This window comes from Lissotriton vulgaris, chromosome 5 (assembly GCF_964263255.1).
Source record: "Lissotriton vulgaris chromosome 5, aLisVul1.2, whole genome shotgun sequence".
In the NCBI taxonomy this organism is placed as follows: Eukaryota; Metazoa; Chordata; class Amphibia; order Caudata; family Salamandridae; genus Lissotriton; species Lissotriton vulgaris.
The window spans coordinates 1,516,651,278-1,516,670,014 of record NC_141693.1 but is presented as its reverse complement, the minus strand read 5'-3'; the positions used below and the strand labels follow the sequence as shown (position 1 = coordinate 1,516,670,014).

Below are 18,737 nucleotides of genomic sequence, written 5' to 3'. Positions count from 1 at the left end.
ATGTTCTGGTGTAAATGCGGTGTTTCTTACCTGCTCCGCGGTGCCCTGGGGGTCCCGATGCCGCTGGCAGCTCATGTGTGCAGGGCTCAGCAGCAGCTGATGATGATCCGGGCTCCGACAGCACCACCTCTACCGGAGCGGAGTGCAGCACTGTGCTGCCAGCCACCAGCCCCCGCTGCACTGCGCGCCGGTAGAGGTGGTGCTGTCGGAGCCCGGAGCCTCAGCGATTATAACATGAAAGAAATAGAAAAAACATCTATTTCTTTCATTTTGGTATAATTGTGGCACCCGCGCATTACTTTTAAAATGTTATACGTAAAGCATGGGTGCCGCAATTATACTAAAATGAAAGAAATAGATGTTTTTCTATTTCTTTCATGTTGGTATAATCGCGGCACCCCCCCTTTACTTATAACATTTTAAAAGTAAAGCACGGGCGCCGCGATTATACTAATTTGAAAGAAATTTCTCTTTTATCCCCGTCCCTTTCAGACTGGGTGCCCCGACTTCCTGCCGTGGTAAAAGGTTCCTTATCTTCTTTATGGGGCCATCTGGACCCATAAAGAAGATAAGAAACCTTTTACGCCACTAGCAAGTCAAGTAAGCCAGTCTGAAAAGGACGGGGCTAAAAGAGAAAGAAGATTTGTCACTAGGACCTCTTCTCCAATGGCTGGCCACCGCTTAGCATGAACGGTGGCGCCAGCCAATGGAAAAGAGGAGCGGGGCTTAACCTCGCTAGTGAAATTCCCTCTATCTCATTAAATCTCTCCAGCTCGACTGCGCATGTGCGCAGTCTTTCGCAGGCCGAGACCTAAAAAGAACTTACCATTTCCTTGCCGATCTTCTCCTTCCTGCGGAGGCTCCCTGACTCCCCTTCAGCCAATCCAAGTGCTTCTCTCATGCATAACAGAAGCGCTGGGTGTCCCAAGTGGGCTTGTTTTCTGCTCCAAAGGGGGCTGGGAGTCTACGCCAGCTATTCTCTCCACCCAGCAGTGCCGCTCTGCTTGGGGAGAGGTCAGTGTGCATGACTGTTTGGCCATCCTGAGACGACCAACCAAACAGTAATGCACAATGAGTGCCGTGCCACCACTCCTCCTGTGACTGCCCTGTCGTGATGGCCCTGCCCACAAGGTGCAACAGGAAAGGAACAATAAAATGATTTTAAAAAACACGTTTCATTATAGTTTTATTTTTCAAAATTTTGCGGCTGCTGGCGGGGGTGCTATGCTACTCTGCCACAGCCGGGGAGCCACCACTCTAAAGTAATGCAGCCTTTCGTATAAGACACCAAAAGCAAGCACACAATAGACTACTTGTTCAAGTGTACATGTGTAAAACACTGCACAGTGAAATGCAATAGAATTCAACTATGCTCAATTAGGGTTTTCTTGGGGGGAAGGCAGGGGGGGGGAGATAAGCTTGTAGTCAGGCATTTTGCTGCATGCTCAGTGGTCTTAACTTTGCAGTGACAGATCAGTTTTAGTGTGTGCTGTTCCAACTCGGTCGGTTACATCAAACAAGAGCTAGAACTCACAAAATGCTCAGCGGTGTTAAATGAAATCCTTGGAGAGCAGTGAGGATTCCTGGCAACAGGAATTTGGTAACCTCACATCCATAATTAGTTACAACCCTATTATGTGCACCTTGCACCCTACATCTCCATCAGTCTTCTCTACACAATACCCCCATTTTCTTACAATACCGCTCTATTCCTCTTGTCCCAACTGCATGCTTTCTGGAACTCTTGTACACCCACTTCCAACTCTCCTTGTAGCTAGACAGAATATCCCTCATAACACCACTCGCTTATCATCCTCTCCAGTGTCAAGGTCTACAAAGCTGCCTGATGGCACACAAATCAGAATAAGTTGCTACTGCAATCACAGAAACAAAAGTAACAAATCCCTCTCCTCGCTTACACACAACCACCATCAGCCACTCTAAATGCCACTGTAGATACATGTGCTGGACTTCTGCCACTGACACCATGTAATGACACTCAGTCATTCATACTTTTCACACAACCGTTCAATCAAGACACACCTGGATGTTTAATGTTTAGAAAACGTCTGCTTACTTCCAGCAAAAAAAATAAAATAAAAATAAATAAATCACACACACACAACACTTTTGCAGCACCACCTAAATAACCATCCACAACGCCTTCCGCTGCTTACACCACTTGCCACTTTCGTGGTCAGTCTGCGGCAGCCACAGACATCAATCAATAGATATACTTCTCTCCAATATCACTACTCCACTCTCAGCATGATCAAACCACTACCCCCGAGGGACACATTTTTATCACACCATTCACCAACACCCTATAGTACACACAACTTACCCCCATAATAGCACCAATGAAGCTTACCTAAGCAAGTCACTGAAACATTTGTTTACTCACAAGACTTTCAACTCACACTTTACTCGGTGATACCACTTATTACATACACTTCTCAGCTCCTAGTAACAGCAACATTTACTTACTAGTCACCACTCAAAATACAACTGACGTACCAAACCAACTACAGCCACTCTTCACACACAGCATCTTGCAGCACAACTCAGCAGTGCCACTTATCAAAGCAGTCACATCCGCAGACACGGTACAATACCACTTCTCAAGTCCTTCACTTGCCATTAGCGTTTTAAAACATCCCTCATCTCTCCCAATATAACTCCATCCCACACCGCCACCGGTCGCCTGCAACCCACTCACCACATCACTCTCACCCATCGAGCTGCACGCATCCCAGCTCAGCGACCACATGCATCTAACACAACCCACACACCTAAAACAACACTTGAATAGCTGACTTGCAACAGCCGTCAGAATAGTGGGTGTGCTTCTGATGATACCCTAACGGGAGTAGAATTGATGAAAGCGCGGTTGGGTAGACTTTGAACAAATTGGGTTTATTGAAGCAGGAGGTCTATGCAGCTTGTGTACAGTGAGGGTCAGCTGGGTGATTGGAATGCAGAAGGAGAGAGGTTGGAAAAAGGGGGTTAGGGGGGTGGGGGGGAGGTTCAAGGGCATAGGTGGCATAAGTCAAACAAGCAAGACAAGGTAGGAAGGCTCAGCAGGTGCTCAACTGGAGAGGCCCATCAACTGTTCAACCAACGCTTGCTGAAGGTTGAACATTAGCAATCTAATCTGCATGTGGGTCTCTCTAGTGCACATTCAATGGCAAGTGAACTTTGCAGGTGTGATGCTCGGTTATACTAAACTGATTAGCCCGATTTAATATTCATGTTCAGTATAATTTGCATGTCAAAATGTCTACCACTGGTCATTAAGGATCAGATTCACTAAAGAGGGGCAGTTGATGGCTTCATGAGGAGCTCTATTTTTTGGGAGGGGTGGGGGGTGTTAGCTTCCTGTTGGAATTCCGGAAAGTTCATAGGGTGGCACAGAGAGGGCCCTATGGCAACACTTGCAGTGCAGCAAGCTGGGTTCTAGTGTCACGTTATCAGAATGGTCAGCAGCGCAGCATTGGCAAGATTCTGTTTGTAAGGACTTCGATGAGTAATGCGGAAGGAATGCCTCGGTTACTTATCTGTAACCCTTCAAACTGCCTCGTGCCCGCCCCCAAGCTGGTCCTCCCACGGAGTTATCGCAAACTGAGAACATCACTTATGTAGCACACCCAACAGAGGATCAGGGTTAGCATTATGAATAAATGCCAACTCGGGCTCCAGGGTTTAGACATGGGGCACTTCAGTTTGTAAGGACTGACTAGAAAGAGTAGGACTCTCAGTAATGAAGACTATCCAAAAGTAATCCAGGGTGCACCAGGGAGGCAGAGTTTACAGACATCAATAATCTTATTCCTTGGCACGCTGAATTCACCGTCATGCCACCACAAATCCTATATTACCTGGTCCAGGGACATACTGCTTGTCTTCATACGCAGTCCCGGTGTACTCCAAGAGCAGTCTGATGGCGTGCGCCAGCTGTAACGGAATAAAGCACAACATTAGACAAAGTAAAGTAAGTGGCATGGGGCATCCATCCACGACGGTGCCAGATCTGATCTTTCTACATGCACAAAGGGCCAAAGCGAGGGCATTCCATCCCTTTCAATGGAAAGGGGCCCCAGCTACAAGAGGACCCCTGTTCATTACCCCAGTGGACGTTGGAGCGCTTTACCCTTCAGTGCTAGGCATTTTTGCATTCCTCAAGATACTTATTGGTTATATATTTACACCAAACAGGCACATTACTAGATAAAACATTGGTTAGACTGAAGGACATTAAATCAGGTGGAGAACATTAGGATGTATTTGACCATCAGTAGAGAGTTACGACATTGAAATGTGTCAATAGCAGGTAGATTATGGGTCAAGCTTTAAAGGAAGGGCCCCACCTACTTGCCACAGTGCGGTTACTTCACATCTTTAGAGCAAACCCAGAAAAGGAGCTGTAAAGTTTAGAGCCAAGAAGTTCATTTGTCTGCATTATCCAGATACACAAGTCTCATCTTCAGGTAGTGGGGCCTGTTCAGTTTTATTGCTGTAAATAGAACGCAGGAAATCTAAATGTACAGCAGGATTGAAGAGTCAGCCATGTCAGTTTGATAAGCGCTGGTGTTATTTGTTCGCATCCCCGTCTGTAGTCGAACTGGCCTCTCATGTGGCAATCAAGCAGTGCCCAATGGGCTGGTCTGAGAGGTTGGTGTGTGGGCTGGGTTTTTTGGCCTGTTTTAATGGTCTGCCATGACGGTTTTTACAGTTTAATTCTAGTATCTTAAAAAAAATAAAAAATGAAAACAAACATTGCCTGCAGGAAGCTCAAATCCATGCAAAACACTTAGGCAGCGTGTCTTAACAAGGTTAAAACTGCCCCAATTTGCACACATGGGACACTTTGTAAGCCATCTAATTCACTAACGTGCAGTGGTGGCCCGTGCAGGTAAGCGCAGTGGGCAGGGGTGGAAGTGGCAAGCGACGGAATAGTTAAAATAAAACCTTTATTCTGCGATGCAGCGAGCGCAAGGCAAGTGGTTTTATTTATTTTTCACTATTCCTTCATTTGTCACTTCCATCCGTCGCCCACCGCGGTTACCTGCACGGGCCACCACTGCTGATGTGGGCCACTTTTATTTCAGTACCCGGGCTTCTTCAGTGGCAAAGCAAAGGGGGAAGCAGGGGGTAGTCTTACCTGCAGCCCCACAGGGGTGGCAAAAGCAGGAATCGACCGCCAGTACACACCACTCCCCCACTCTTAAGGCCACCACGGGCAGCAAAAGGCCTAACTACCCCACTGGGCTTATTTACGGTACCTGGCCCTCCCTTCCCCCTGTCTGTGAAGGGCAGCATTGACAGCAGGGGATCTGGTAGCAAGGAGTGTGGCAGCTCTTCTAGCGATAGAACTAGAGCTTGGACCGCCTGTGGTAGGCTTTCTACAGATATGACATTCATGGTGAATGTCAGTGGTTTCTAACTGGTGGAATGATAATTTACTTAGAAGAACAAATAATCACGATACTTTGGTGTGGAGATTGGGGGGGGGGGGGGCGGGGGTGTGGATAGGGGAGGTGGAGCCGAAATATGCACAATGGGAACCATACTATTGGACTCATCTATTAAGCTCAACTAAAATATTCTACCACCCTGAGTAGGACGGTTTTGCCACAATTGATGGCCTTGTTTGGCCAATCCAAACTGAATATTACATATTTTTTACATAGGACCCCCACACACTCTATGGGTGTGATGCTTCATCATCGGATCACACCCTAGTCCCTAAAAACCAAGGTGGACTCAACCATCTTCCAGGGTGTTAGAATGAAATATATTAGCTGTATTGTTTATATACTGTTTTGCATAAGTTAGCATTCACTGCACCATTTTAGGGTTGCCCGCCATTTTGAGTCATGACCGAAACTAATTCTCTCTCTGCAAGAAGCAGCCTTGGTAATTTTAGTTTCCTTAAAGGTTGGGCCTTGCTGTACTAATGAATACACTGTTCATAGTTGCTCATACCTTTCCAACTAGATAGAGGCCTGCTCCCACTTGTCCAGCGATGAGCGCAGGCAGAACGACCTTGGCATAGAGATAGTGTGTGCCTGGTCCCAAGGTCGAAACTTATCTTTCTGTACATCCTTTGTGTAGCTGCCTCCATCTGGTAATTTCCAGTCTGGGCATGCATTCCTTGGTTCTGAATCGTACATCATGTATCACCATCTTTTCTGATGTCAGTTCCTCTGCAGCAATACTTAGAAGCTGGACAGATTGGGCTCAGCTCGAGTGTACCTGAATAAATACTTTGTTTGTATTCTCTACTGTCTGACCAACTCTTCAATTGTATGGAAGGCTGAGAGGTGGTCGAGAGTGACCCGGATAGCCCTAATAAGGCCACTTCCTTAAAGGGAGCGCCTCTAGATAAAGCTCTAGACCTAACAGGGAGTTTATAAAAGAAAGTACCTAGTGGTTACCCCAGTATCCCTTTATTTTGGATGCCATTGGTAGGATTAAACGGTTTAAAAGGTCGGCTTATGTGGGGAGGAGTCACTGCCCCCATACCCTAGAATTACTCTACATGTTTCAGCCCTTTCTCACGGCGTGTGCTCTTCAAATATTTGAAATGGCAGGTAGTCCAGAATCATTCGTAATTAAGTACAGTGTTTTAGAGAGTGTACTCTTTTCCCTTAACCTGATCTTCGTTTTATATTCAGGTAACTTTTGGCCTGTTCCTTTTATCCCCAGTTTAGTAATGATTATACACTGCAACAGATTAGTTACATTGGTTTCGTTTTCCTTTCCTTTTTTGTTTATCTTATTTAGAAACTTGGTCTTGGCTCATACGGCGACTATCAGGAAGTTTTTAAATCTTCTCACATGGTTCCCTTTTTGGACATTCACATACAAGTAGTCTCCCCATATAATATCCTTAAAGTGCACTATAATTATAAGACACATATTTTGAATAAATGAAACTGTATCCTTTTTCAGTTTTTTAACTAGGAAACCATTGCGACTCCTTTTCAATCATGGATTCATTTTAACAAGATATAAGGAAAATATCCCTTCCGATACAATTTTATGTAAGTTCACATTGACTATTACTCTGACTATTATAGTAGCATTTATCTTAACGCTCTGGATAAAATAATCCTTGTGTTAAGTGATATCGAAACCTATTATAGTAGCATTTATCTTAACGCTCTGGAGAAAATATAATCCTTGTGTTTTGTGATATCGAAACCTCTATTACAGATTTATTTGTAGGAACTTTAGGAATCGGTCCTTAGCTCCGTCGGTTCATTTACATTGGGTATTTACTACCACAGTATATGAAGTAAGTCCTGTGGTATTGCAGTGATAAATTCATGTTCAGGGCACCTTTCTCATCTTCCTTTCCTTCCTTATTTTTCTGTCATCAAGTCCTCTCCTGTTATTCGTTATGATATGAGCACTTAGATGTTTTCTTCCAGATGTAAGGAAGTACTGTCTTAATAATCATTCAAACTATATTGTCCTCTAGGGAATTTGAGTAATTCAAATTATGTATGTATGCCTTGATGCTTAATGCTATAAATTAAATGCAAATGTATCGATCGTTGTGTTTAAGGTCATCTATTTTGATAACATTTTAAGATAGTGTATTTACAGATGTAGATTAGTGACAATATTGAATGTCTCTTTATTACTGTTTTTAGGTTAATCAGTGGCTATTCCTGAAGAAGGCGCTTTGATCACGCCGAAACGCGCGTCGACACAATTGATAAAGAATATAAAAATTGCCACTATTATAGATTTTGTGTATTTGATTGAATTGTTATGAAACAAATTTTTTATTGTGTTATTAACACAGTTTTTGATCTTATGTCTTTTTTAATATAATTAAAAATCAATATATGTTTTACATAATTCTCGGTGTTTACTTTTCCCTCATTTATGCTTATACGTGTACTGGATTGATTGAAATTGCCTAGGAATTATTTCTCACTCTAATCCGGTTTCCCTGTCCTAGGAATTGAAATATATTTACTAATCAGGGGGTCCTTGTTTTTTCACATTTTCTCTTTTCCCTTAACGTCAGAATTAGATGATCGCCGGCTCCGCATCTGAGCAGTCGGATGCAAAGCAATATTGCTAGCTTTTTTTAAAATTGCTAATTCACTTACCAATTTACTCAGTAAATTCCTGCGAAAGAGTACATGCCCTTAAGCGCTGTCTTTTTTCACGCACGATTCTGTAGTACTGGACAGGTCACATGTTTGGAGAGTTTTAAACAGAGTTTTAAACAGCCTTACAACTTTGGCTTCACGATCGGTTGTTTGTGCAAGCGAATCGTGGTATTGGCTACTCTTACGGTTGAGGAGGACATGCGCTGAATACCTTCATGGTCTCAAATACAATTTACAACATTATGAGAATCATTCTCCTTTAGAAGTGGACTCACGGGGGCGTGGCCAAGATGGCGGGGTGAGCGGACGCTTCCTCCCGCAGCTCCTCCGGCCCAACTAGGCTCGAGCCCTTTCCTTCAGCTTTTCTCCCCCCGCTGAAGCTCAGCGGACGAGAGGAGTGTGGCGAAGCACCGGGCGCACATATTGATGCGGCTTTGACCCTAATCGCTTCGGTGGAAGCGCCTCAAAAGACCGATCGAAGATCGAGGGACGACGGAGCGCCCAGGAGGCGGAGCGTATCGGAGTGCTGTCCATGCGCCTCGGCTGGGCCTAGTGCTGAAAGTTGGCGATCTGTCCGGTGGCAGTCCCGGAGCTCGGCGGAGTCGAGGGAGAGCTGCGGACTGGAGGATCCGCTACGCTACGCGGAGGACTTTGACAGCGCGACTTGGCGCTTGGACTTGAGGTGGTGGCACCCTGCCTACTGGGGGACCCGATCCCGGGATCGGAGGGCGATCGGCCTGAAATCGGAGAAGGTTCTCCGGACCTTTCGGAGTGACAGTGTGACCTTGACTGCGTTACTTTTCCGGTTTCCTGCTTTCTGGGGTGCCCCGGTGTTGTCGCCGGGCACGGATGATCTACTCGGCCCCACCCAGCCGCCATTTTGTCCCCGAGGAGTCGGTGCTGTTGGCCTTCCACGGAGCCTCTCGACGGCGGATTTCTGCGCCCTCCGCCCCTGCACGGCTCTTTCCCTGTGGTGTGTGTTGGACGAGGCCCCCCAGCTCAGATTCCGGCTACCGTCTCGGCTGGGCGCCCACGGCTGGTAGCGCACGGACTGGCCCGCCATTTTGTCGTCTGTGACGCAGTCCCCCGGACCCGACAGGAGCTCCCCACATAGAGTGCCCGCTGGTGGCTGAGCATTCCCCGGAGCGGCGGGCCTGTGCCCAATTTGCGGCTAGAGCCCTAGGATGACTGGAAGAGGGGGCTCGAGAAAGGGGGACCGTACCCTGCCGGACATGCTTGGCAGGGCCCAGCAGCTACGGGACAGGACACAGCCGTCGCCGGGGTCTTCCAGGGCCTCGGCGGACGCGTCTGGAGGAGAACCCCCTGTCACGAGATCCTTCATGGAGGAGCTGTTCAATTCCCTCAAAGAAGACTTCCAGACGCTGAAGCGGGAAGTGGCTAGCGAGGTCCGGGAGGTCCGCAGAGAAGTGGAGGGCCTTGGTGAACGGGTTGAGACGGTGGAGACGGCATCTCAACGCCGAGACGATGAGATTGTCCACTTACAACAGGACGTTCTCCGCCTCCAGGAGCAGTGCGTTGAGCTCCAGGCTCACTCCGAGGACCTTGAGAACAGGTCCAGGAGGAACAACATTCGAGTGCGGGGCGTGCCATCTGCAGACGAAGGGACTGATTTGGTGGGCTATCTGCAGGACCTGTTCCGGGAGATCCTGGGGGAGGCCGCAGACTTTCCTATTCGCATCGATAGGGCCCATAGAGTTGGCCGACAACGCCAGTCATCGGCGCCCCCGCCGGACATTTTAGCTTTTCTGCCCGACTTCCCGCTGAAGGAGCGCATCATGTCTGAAGCCCGCAGGAAACAGCCGCTAACTTTCCGGGAACGGCCTGTTGCGCTTTACCAGGACCTGTCCGCCATCACACTGCAGAAACGCAGGTCTTTCAGGATTGCTACCGACTTCTTGCGTGACCAGGAGACACCATACTCCTGGGGGCACCCCTTTCGCTTGATCTTTCGCTGGAACGGAGTGCTGCATCAACTACGCTCCTTGCAAGACGTTTGCGGTGTCCTGGGACTCACGGCCACGGAGGAGGATGGAGCTACACCGTCGTGGAGGCGATCGGAGAGACGGTGCCGGCGGAGATCGGCGAGGAGAAGATCGACAGCGAGCGCTGGGCGTCCTGACTCCCCTACTATCAGGGCGGACATGGCCGGTGCCCTGAGGGCGGCAGCCGAGAACTTGGCCGACTCCAACGGCGTGGCCTTGACGGCCTAGACTTACTCCGGGGGGGAGATGAACATAGCTTCTTCGATGCCAGGTTTGGGGCTGGGGGGGGATGGGAGGGGGCGGGCTGAGGTGAGTGGCTGGACGTCCACTTTTCTACTTTCTACGGACTTGCCCGCTTTGGGGATTGACTGAGACAATGGGTTGTTTGAGTTTACATTTGGCTAGTTGCCATGGGTGTGTTTTGGGTGGGGTTGAGTGTTGTTCTGAAGTTGGGGGGGTCCCGTCCGATGCTGTCCTTGTCCGCGCTTGGCCTGCGCTGGCCTGTCCCGCGCTGCCGCCCCGCGCCCCCCGCCCTCTGGTTCCTTGCCCGCAGCATAGCGTTCCTGGTCCCTGGGAGACATGTCGTCCCTGAAGGTGGTGACCCTTAACGTTAAGGGACTGAATAATCCTGTTAAGCGCAGGGCGATTTTGTCCCTGCTTGAGGGGACGCAGGCTGACATTTGCCTTTTGCAGGAGACCCACTTGTTGTCCCGCGACTGCCACAGATTGCGTTCTGCTAAGTTCCCTACCCAGTTCTTTTCTTCTGCAGCGACCAAGACCGCGGGGGTGGCCATCCTCATAGCGAGCTCCTTTAGGGGGGAGGTGCTGTATAAATATGCTGAGCAGAAGGGGAGGCTTCTGGCCTATCGCCTCCGTTTGGGAGGCATAGCATTTACGGTTGGCTCCGTTTATAGCCCGAATGACCATCAGGAACGTTTCTTGGACTCGGTACTGGTGGATGTCACTGCCTCTCCCGATCGCCATGTTATTCTAGGGGGGGACCTTAATATCGTCTTTGATTCGGTACTAGATAGGTCAGCACAGCGGTTTCCGCAGACTGGAGAACTTTCCCAGGCTGTGAAGGCCCGAATTGCAGACATGGACTTACATGACCTCTGGCGCTCCATGCACCCCACAGACAGGGACTACTCCTACTTTTCGCATGCGCACCGAACCTATGCACGGTTGGATTATCTTCTGGTTAGTGGGCCGATGCGTGCCGCCGCTACGACGGCGGACATTGGGGTCCTATCACTGTCCGACCACGCGCCGGTTACAGGCGCGTTTGCTTGGCCGGCGGCCTCCCCCTCTCGAGGGATGTGGCGCTTTAGGGACACCCTTCTACACAAGAAGACGGTGGTGAAACGTATAGAAGAGGTCATACGGGATTATCAGACACACAATAGCAATGCCGACACTTCACTAGCGACACAGTGGGCTGCATTGAAGGCGGTTCTTCGGGGGAGTTCATCTCCATCTCCTCGGCGGAAAATAGAGAGCGGCAACGGAAGAGGGATGAGCTGACTGTACAGGTCCGGGAGCTTGAGCAGGTCCACCGCCGTACGGGTGCTCCGAAGGTTTGGAAGCAGCTGAAAGCGGCTAGGAAGCTCCTGTCGGCGTTGGACCTGGATAGAGCCGAATACGCTGCCCTGCGCTTGAAACATGCCTACTACACTGGGGGGGGGACAGGTGCGGCAAGCTCCTGGCGCATCGGCTTCGGGTCGCGCAACAGCATAATGTCGTGAAGGAACTTGTGAGTACAGACGGGGTGGCGGTTTCCGGGAACGCGGAGGTGGCGGAAACTTTCTGCAGCTTCTACGAAACGCTGTACGCCGCGGAGCCCTCCTCGCCGCGGGTCGCCGAGGACTATCTGGAGTCGGTGACCCTTCCGGCATTGGACCCCGCTCAGGCGGAGTACCTGGAGCGGGACATTCACGTTGAGGAGGTGATTTCTGCTATAGCTCGGCTAAAGCACGGGAAGGCTCCGGGCCTGGACGGCTACACGTCCTTGTTCTATAAGACCTTTAGCCCGATTGTGGCCCCTGTCTTGACTCGGCTGTTTAATTCCTTCGCCGACCCGGGAGCTATCCCACCAGATCTCCTGAGGGCGACGGTATCGGTGATCCCGAAACCAGGAAAAGACCGGGCTCTATGCGGCTCGTATAGGCCTATCTCGCTCTTGAATGTCGACCTCAAGCTATACACAGGGATTTTGGCGTCCAGGCTGGCCCTGCATCTCCCCGGTCTGGTTGAGGCGGACCAGGCTGGCTTTGTGCCCGGCAGGCAGACGGTCGACAACACCAAGAGGGTGACGCATGTTTTGGAGAAGGCCTCGCGGATCCCCGGGGAGCAGATGCTGCTGTAGTTGATGCGGAGAAGGCCTTTGATAGGGTTCATTGGCCGTATCTCGAGCTAGTTCTCAGGAAACTGGGAATTGGTGATAAATTCCGCACTATGGTCTTCAACTGCTATAAGTATCCCTCGGCGTCTGTGCGAGTCAACGGGTGTAGCTCCCGGGGTTTCGCTATCGAGCGCGGCACGAGGCAGGGCTGTCCCCTCTCTCCGCTCTTGTTCGCTCTCTACATGGAGCCGTTCGCCCAAAGGATCCGCCACAACCCAGATGCTATTGGGATTAGGATGGGCCAGTACGTTCACACTGTCAGCCTCTATGCGGACGATGTCCTGCTGACCCTGGACGACCCCAGGAGGTCCTTACCAGCCTGCATCCAGGAGCTGGATGCCTTTGCACGGGTGGCCGGCTTTAAAATGAACATGAGCAAATCGGTGGCTCTCGATGTGTCTTTGGCTGCAGACACTAGGAGGGACCTTCAGCGACTATTCCCCATGCAGTGGTCTTCGTCCCTGGTACCATATCTAGGGATCCTATTGGCACCCACGTTGCCGGAGATGGTGGCGGCCAATTACACTTCTCTTAGTAAGAAGATTAGGGAGGAGCTTGGCCGCTGGAGTAAGGGCCTGCTGTCCTGGCTAGGACGGATCGCGGCGGTTAAGATGACGGTCTTGCCCCAGATACTATATCTTTTCCGTGCCCTCCCTCTCCAGCCTCCAGTGGGCTGGATTCGACAAACGCAGGCCGACATCTCCCGCTTTGTTTGGCAAGGCCGCAAGCCGCGGATGAAGAGGGTCCTCTCCACGCTTGCCCCGGAAGCAGGAGGTCTCGGCATTCCGGACCTCCGTAAGTACTTTCAGGCGGCGCAGCTACGATACCTTGTAGAGTGGAGCAGGTGGGAGTCTGACAAGCACTGGCTTTTTCAGGACCAGGCGGTGGCTGGCCGCACTCTGCAGGAGGTCCCATTCTTACGCCGTGCTCACCGTCCACCCAACCTGTACGCTTCTTTTGTCACGCGGGTCCCCTTGAGGGTGTGGGACGCAGTTTGTGAGGCTCGGGGCCTTTCCTCCTTTCCCTCACCGTTTACACCCATAGTGGGTAATCCTGACTTCTCCCCAGGGATGGAGCCCGGCGCTTTCTCCCATTGGAGAACAGCGGGCTGCAGGGCGCTCTTCCAGGTCTACGGGCCTGACGGCGTGGTTCCCTTTCAGCAGCTGCGGCAAGACTTCGGCCTGACGGAGTTGGATCGGCTGCGTTACATGCAGGTCCGTCATTGGGCCCTCCAGCCACAGGTGCGGGACACCGCCGACCGTCAAATTACACCGTATGAGCAGTGGCTGGTAACCCGCACCTCCGATGCCAAATTGATCACTGATCTTTACAAGCATTTACAACCCCCGCCGTTCCACTATTATAACCCGGGGAGGGAACGATGGCACAGGGAACTGGGCAGAACACTTAGCCACAAGGAATGGAACCAGATCGCACACCGGGAACGACATTCTGCGTACCATACCGGCCTCACTGAGACGTTTACCAAGGTGTCCACGTACTGGTACTACACCCCAGAGAGATTGTGTGAGATGCATAGGCTTACTGACAGGGGGTGCTGGAGAGGTTGCGGGCAGGTGGGGACCCTCTCACATATTCTTTGGGATTGTCCCTTGCTGGCCGCTTATTGGAAAGAGGTTCTGGACGAGGTGGATAAACACTTTGAAATCGAGCTCCCGCGCTTCCCGGCGTATGTTTTGCTGGGCCTCCCTAATGATTTGATGTATCCACTGAAATCTCGCAGGGGTAGGCAGATCGCAATCGCATTGGGGTCGGCGGTCCAGAATATCCTTATCCATTGGCGCACCACCACTGTCCCCTCCATTACGGGTTGGCTACATAGACTCTGGCATGTGTTGGGGATGGAGAAACTGTCGCTCACGGTGATGGGGGAGATTGACCAATTTGATGAGCTGTGGCAGCCCTTCCTCGCGTTGCTAACCACCGAGTTCAGGGAGCTCACCTGTCCGAGGTACCTCAGACTTCTGAGGCTGACGCCGCCGGTGACTCCGGCAGAGTAGGATAATGTGGGGGCGGGTTCCGGGGGGGGCGGGGGTGCGGCTTAGGGGCGGGCAGTATTGGTAGTGGGCCATTGGACGGAAGGTTGGGGGGAGTTGGGGAGTTGTTTCCTTTTTTTGGGGCAGGGGTTCCGGGAGGGGCTGGGTTGTGACTTTTTGGGTTATTCTCTTTGCTTCTTCTGTTTCGACTTGGGGGCTGGATATGCTCAGAACAGGGATACGGGTTGCTTTTTGTCCTCTCATCTGCCAATGCTCTTCCTTTGGACTACGAACTGCTTCTTAACTATGCTCCTGATATTGCACTTCTTTTTTCTAACGTATTGTATGTAACCCTGACCTCCTGCTCCCCTTCCCCGTATTCTTTTGTCTTAATAAAAAATGCTTTAAACCTAGAAGTGGACTCCCCTTTAGAGTGGTGTCTTATTTGCTTCGGCATAAAATATTGCAGTTCTGAAAGTGATCTCATGGATACACAAACTCCGAGACTAAAACGTCGACATACAGACCATCTTTCTTTTGGACCATTCACGTTTCCGTCAGAAGTTTTGTCTTAATGTCAAGATGACTATTCAAATGTTTACATGCGAGAGTGGATTATTAGTACACTGCCAAATGATTCATGCAAAACATTACTGCTTCAAATTTGCAACAAATTTATGATTTCACCCTATGGCATCCCATCCAATTTAAATAATATTTCTTTCTTTGAATGACTCCTTTGTTGGCAACTAACATTACCTGTCCAGTCATTGTGAGCATGCTACTACCCCTCTAGATACAGCTTTCAGGCTGCGTTCATGCCTCTGAATTTCCCACCATCACTCATGAAAACGCACAAGCATCCTCACTGTTTGGGCAGAGCTTTCTTTTTCAAAGTGTGCTGCTGCCTTTTCACTCTGGTGTCACTTCTTGGGCCCTGCCCGCTCCCTGGTAATGTACTTTCAGGGTAATCTAGTCTACTTTCTCAGTGCTGCAGTCTCTTTACAATGGCTGTGGCCTCTCCGCTGCCCCCTCAAAATGTTTACATCCCAATCTGCGTCCCTCAGAGGAATGTTCAGTCTTTCCTCGCAGTGCGTCATCTTTTCTCAGTGTATATTCCATCCCTGAAAATCCCTTCTCTACGTGAAACTTTCTGTAGGTGTTGCATCACTCACTGCACTACTGTCCCCTCAAGATGCTGATGCAGAGATTTCCTGAGAAGGGTACTCCTCTGTGTCCCACTTCCTATGGTCCCATCCTCTCTGAAACCTCTCGGGCGCCCTTAAAAGATTTCCCTTCTCTCAGGCAACTGTCCCATTCCTGCGAAATAGCTCTTGTGGTGCTTCGCCACCCTGATCACAGTTCTCAGTGCGCTGCCATCACTTGTGGTGTAACTAAGGGTGCTGCTCTCTTATCTGCTATTTTTCGAGGTGTATCCTCCTCTCTATGAAAGTCCTCTCATGGCAGGGTTCGCTCTTCCCATTAGGGTGCCGCACTTAACCCCACGCAGCCCTCTCCGACTGCCCCTTTTATGGTACTGTCCTTTCATGCCACTGCTGTTGGATAGCACCCAGCTGGCTGGCCTATCCCCTCAGGCTGCTCTATCCACCTACATGCATCTTCAGCATGATATCCAGCCATCCCTTTGCGCGGGTTTGTCCACCGATCACACTGCTCCACTCAGTTTCACACTAATGCAATGAACTTCAGGTTACAGAACTGTCACTGTAATACTCATGCTTCTAACAAGTATGTTAGAAATGTCTAGTTGGAAGTGGCTTGCACCCTGAAGTAGGGGCACTTATGCGGATCAGGGTAAGTGAGTTATACACCTACAATAGCCCCTCCTTGGTAGCTTGACATGAGCAGTCAGGTGTATCTCAGAGACAATATGTAAAGCGTTTTTACATACACACAGTAACCCAGTGAAACACACTACAGAAGGTCACCACACCAGTTTCGAAAGATAACCAACAAGATTTATCTGAATAAAACATGACCAAAACAAAAAAAATCCAACATACACAAGTAAAGATAGCACTTTTAAAAGTTCCAAATATTCGAGTCCATAGGAAACTAAGGAAGCATCACTTTTATCAAAAAGTACCTGGGATGCATCCAAATCAAAGACGAAAAACAGGCGTAGGGGAAGTGAGGCACCTGAAAAGCAAAGCTACGAGTCTGCTCCTTACTCCCGAGGGAGGTGATGCATGGTTTCTGGACATGTGGCCTTGGCTCCTTAAATCCAGTATTTGTAAAGTGCGAACAATTACCCGAAGGCGCCAGGGCGCTGGGGGCTGTCGGGAAGATTAAGCGAGCTATTGCCCAGAGTCACATGGTGCTGGGCTAACCTGCCGCCGCTCAAACCATGAGCCCCAGTGTTCCAGCGTCAGTCACCCTGACCGCTGTGCCATACCTCTTCCCAGCTGGGCAACATCAATGAAGTAGGTGCACAGGTTCAATGCATCAAATATCCAGAAGCGCTGGGTCCATGCTGTGGCGGAACAGGCACTGTGTCGATTTTCCAACCGCAAGAAGGTGATGCCTTGATTTCTTTGGCCAGGCAGCAGAGCGTGCATCAGAGTGGGTGCATCAACATCAGTGACACAGTGCCTGGGACCCAGGCTGCAACAATCGTTCAACTGCATGGTGGTGCTGCATCAGAAAAAAAAAAAGGCACTGGAGGTCTATGTGGGGATTTTCTTCAGTCCTTTGCAGCGAAACCACCTCCAAGGGCCCAGAACTGGAACTGGCACCACATGGCAAGTCAGAACTCCCAGCAGAGGAGTTCAGAGCCTGCAGATGAAGCTTTTGATGGTCCTGAGACTTCTAAGAGGAGTCAATGACACACAAGCCCTTGGAGAACCTTAGATAGCACGATACATAAAGTAAAGTCCAGTGTTTTCACTGCCCAAGACTAAAGCAGCAAACACAACACTGCAACAAGCGGAGTGACAGTTTCCCTCCTACAACTTCTCCAGGTCACCTTGACAGAATCTCCTGTTCGTCCAGAAGTGTTCTGAAGTTATGTGGTCACAGCTCCAGTGCTTATACCAGTTTCTGCCTTTGAAGTCGGAGGCAAACTTCAAAAGGAAAGTCTTTGTAGTGCACAAGACCTTGCCTTTCCCAAACTTAAGACAAACTACAGGGGGTGGAGACAGCTTTGTGTGAGGACAGACACAGTCCCATTCAGGGACAGCTGACAAACACCCACCAGCCTGGTGATGGGCCATATGTATATGCAGGGCACACCTCATCTCCCTTTGTGTGACTGTCTAGAGTGAATGCACAAACAGAGCATAGCGTCAGTCTAACCAAGGCATGGATTCCATGGGCAGGCACAGGATGGTAAAGCAAGAAAATGGCCACTTTCTATAAGTAATACAGCAACAAATTATGGATGAATACTGATGGAATCAAACATTCACCCCAGTCAAGAGATCTTGGTTAAATCCATTGTTTTTTCAATCACTATGCCACCGCTGTTTGGAACCAGCCATTTGCAAATCAGTCTTGACCCTTCTCCTCATGGGAACTGTCCAGCCCGTACTGCCAAACCGGGTCCTCCCTGGACCAGAAACAAGCATCCTGGGACCGGTTTCAGGGTAACACCCCTCATCAGCCAGGCTTGCTTGAATCCAGTGGCACAGGGAGTGAAGGACCCACATCTGGGGATATCCATCCCACTTCAGGCGAAAAATACTGCGGCAACAAATGATGGACAGAATGCTGAATAAATCAAACATTCATCCCCAGTCAAGACTTGCACACTACGTCACCCCAGTTTGGACTTTCTACAATTGGCATTTCTAAACATGCAATTTAAAAACCAACTTCACTAAAATACGTATTTTTTAATTGCAAGTTCAGGTACACCAAACTCCAAATCTCGCTCTCTCTTCCCAATTGAAAGTTGCAATTGTAAGAGGTTACAAGGCAACTCAAATGATAATCTATGGGAGGGATAGGCCTTGCAATAGTGAAAATGCGAAACTGGCAGTATTTCGCTATCAGGACATGTTAAACACACCAGTATATGTCCTACCTTTCAAATACACTGCACCTGGCCTACGGGGCTACCTTGGGCCTAACATGTAAAAAAAGGGAAGATTTGGGACTGGCAAGTGGGTGCACTTGCCACGTCGACATGGCAGTTTAAAACTGCACACACAGACACTGCAGTGGCAGGTCTGAGACATGATTT

The 18,737-nt window shown here is 49.7% G+C and overlaps 1 protein-coding gene across 1 annotated transcript in view; it reads right to left on the bottom strand.

Moving 5' to 3' along the window:
* LOC147712901 (glutathione S-transferase Mu 1-like) overlaps positions 1–18,737 on the bottom strand; it is a 145,566-nt gene that overhangs the window by 64,290 nt on the left and 62,539 nt on the right. The window contains exon 2 of the mRNA XM_086923578.1: positions 3,879–3,954. Within this exon, the coding sequence (XP_086779704.1) occupies positions 3,879–3,954 (76 nt within the window). The remainder of the gene's footprint in view (positions 1–3,878; positions 3,955–18,737) is intronic.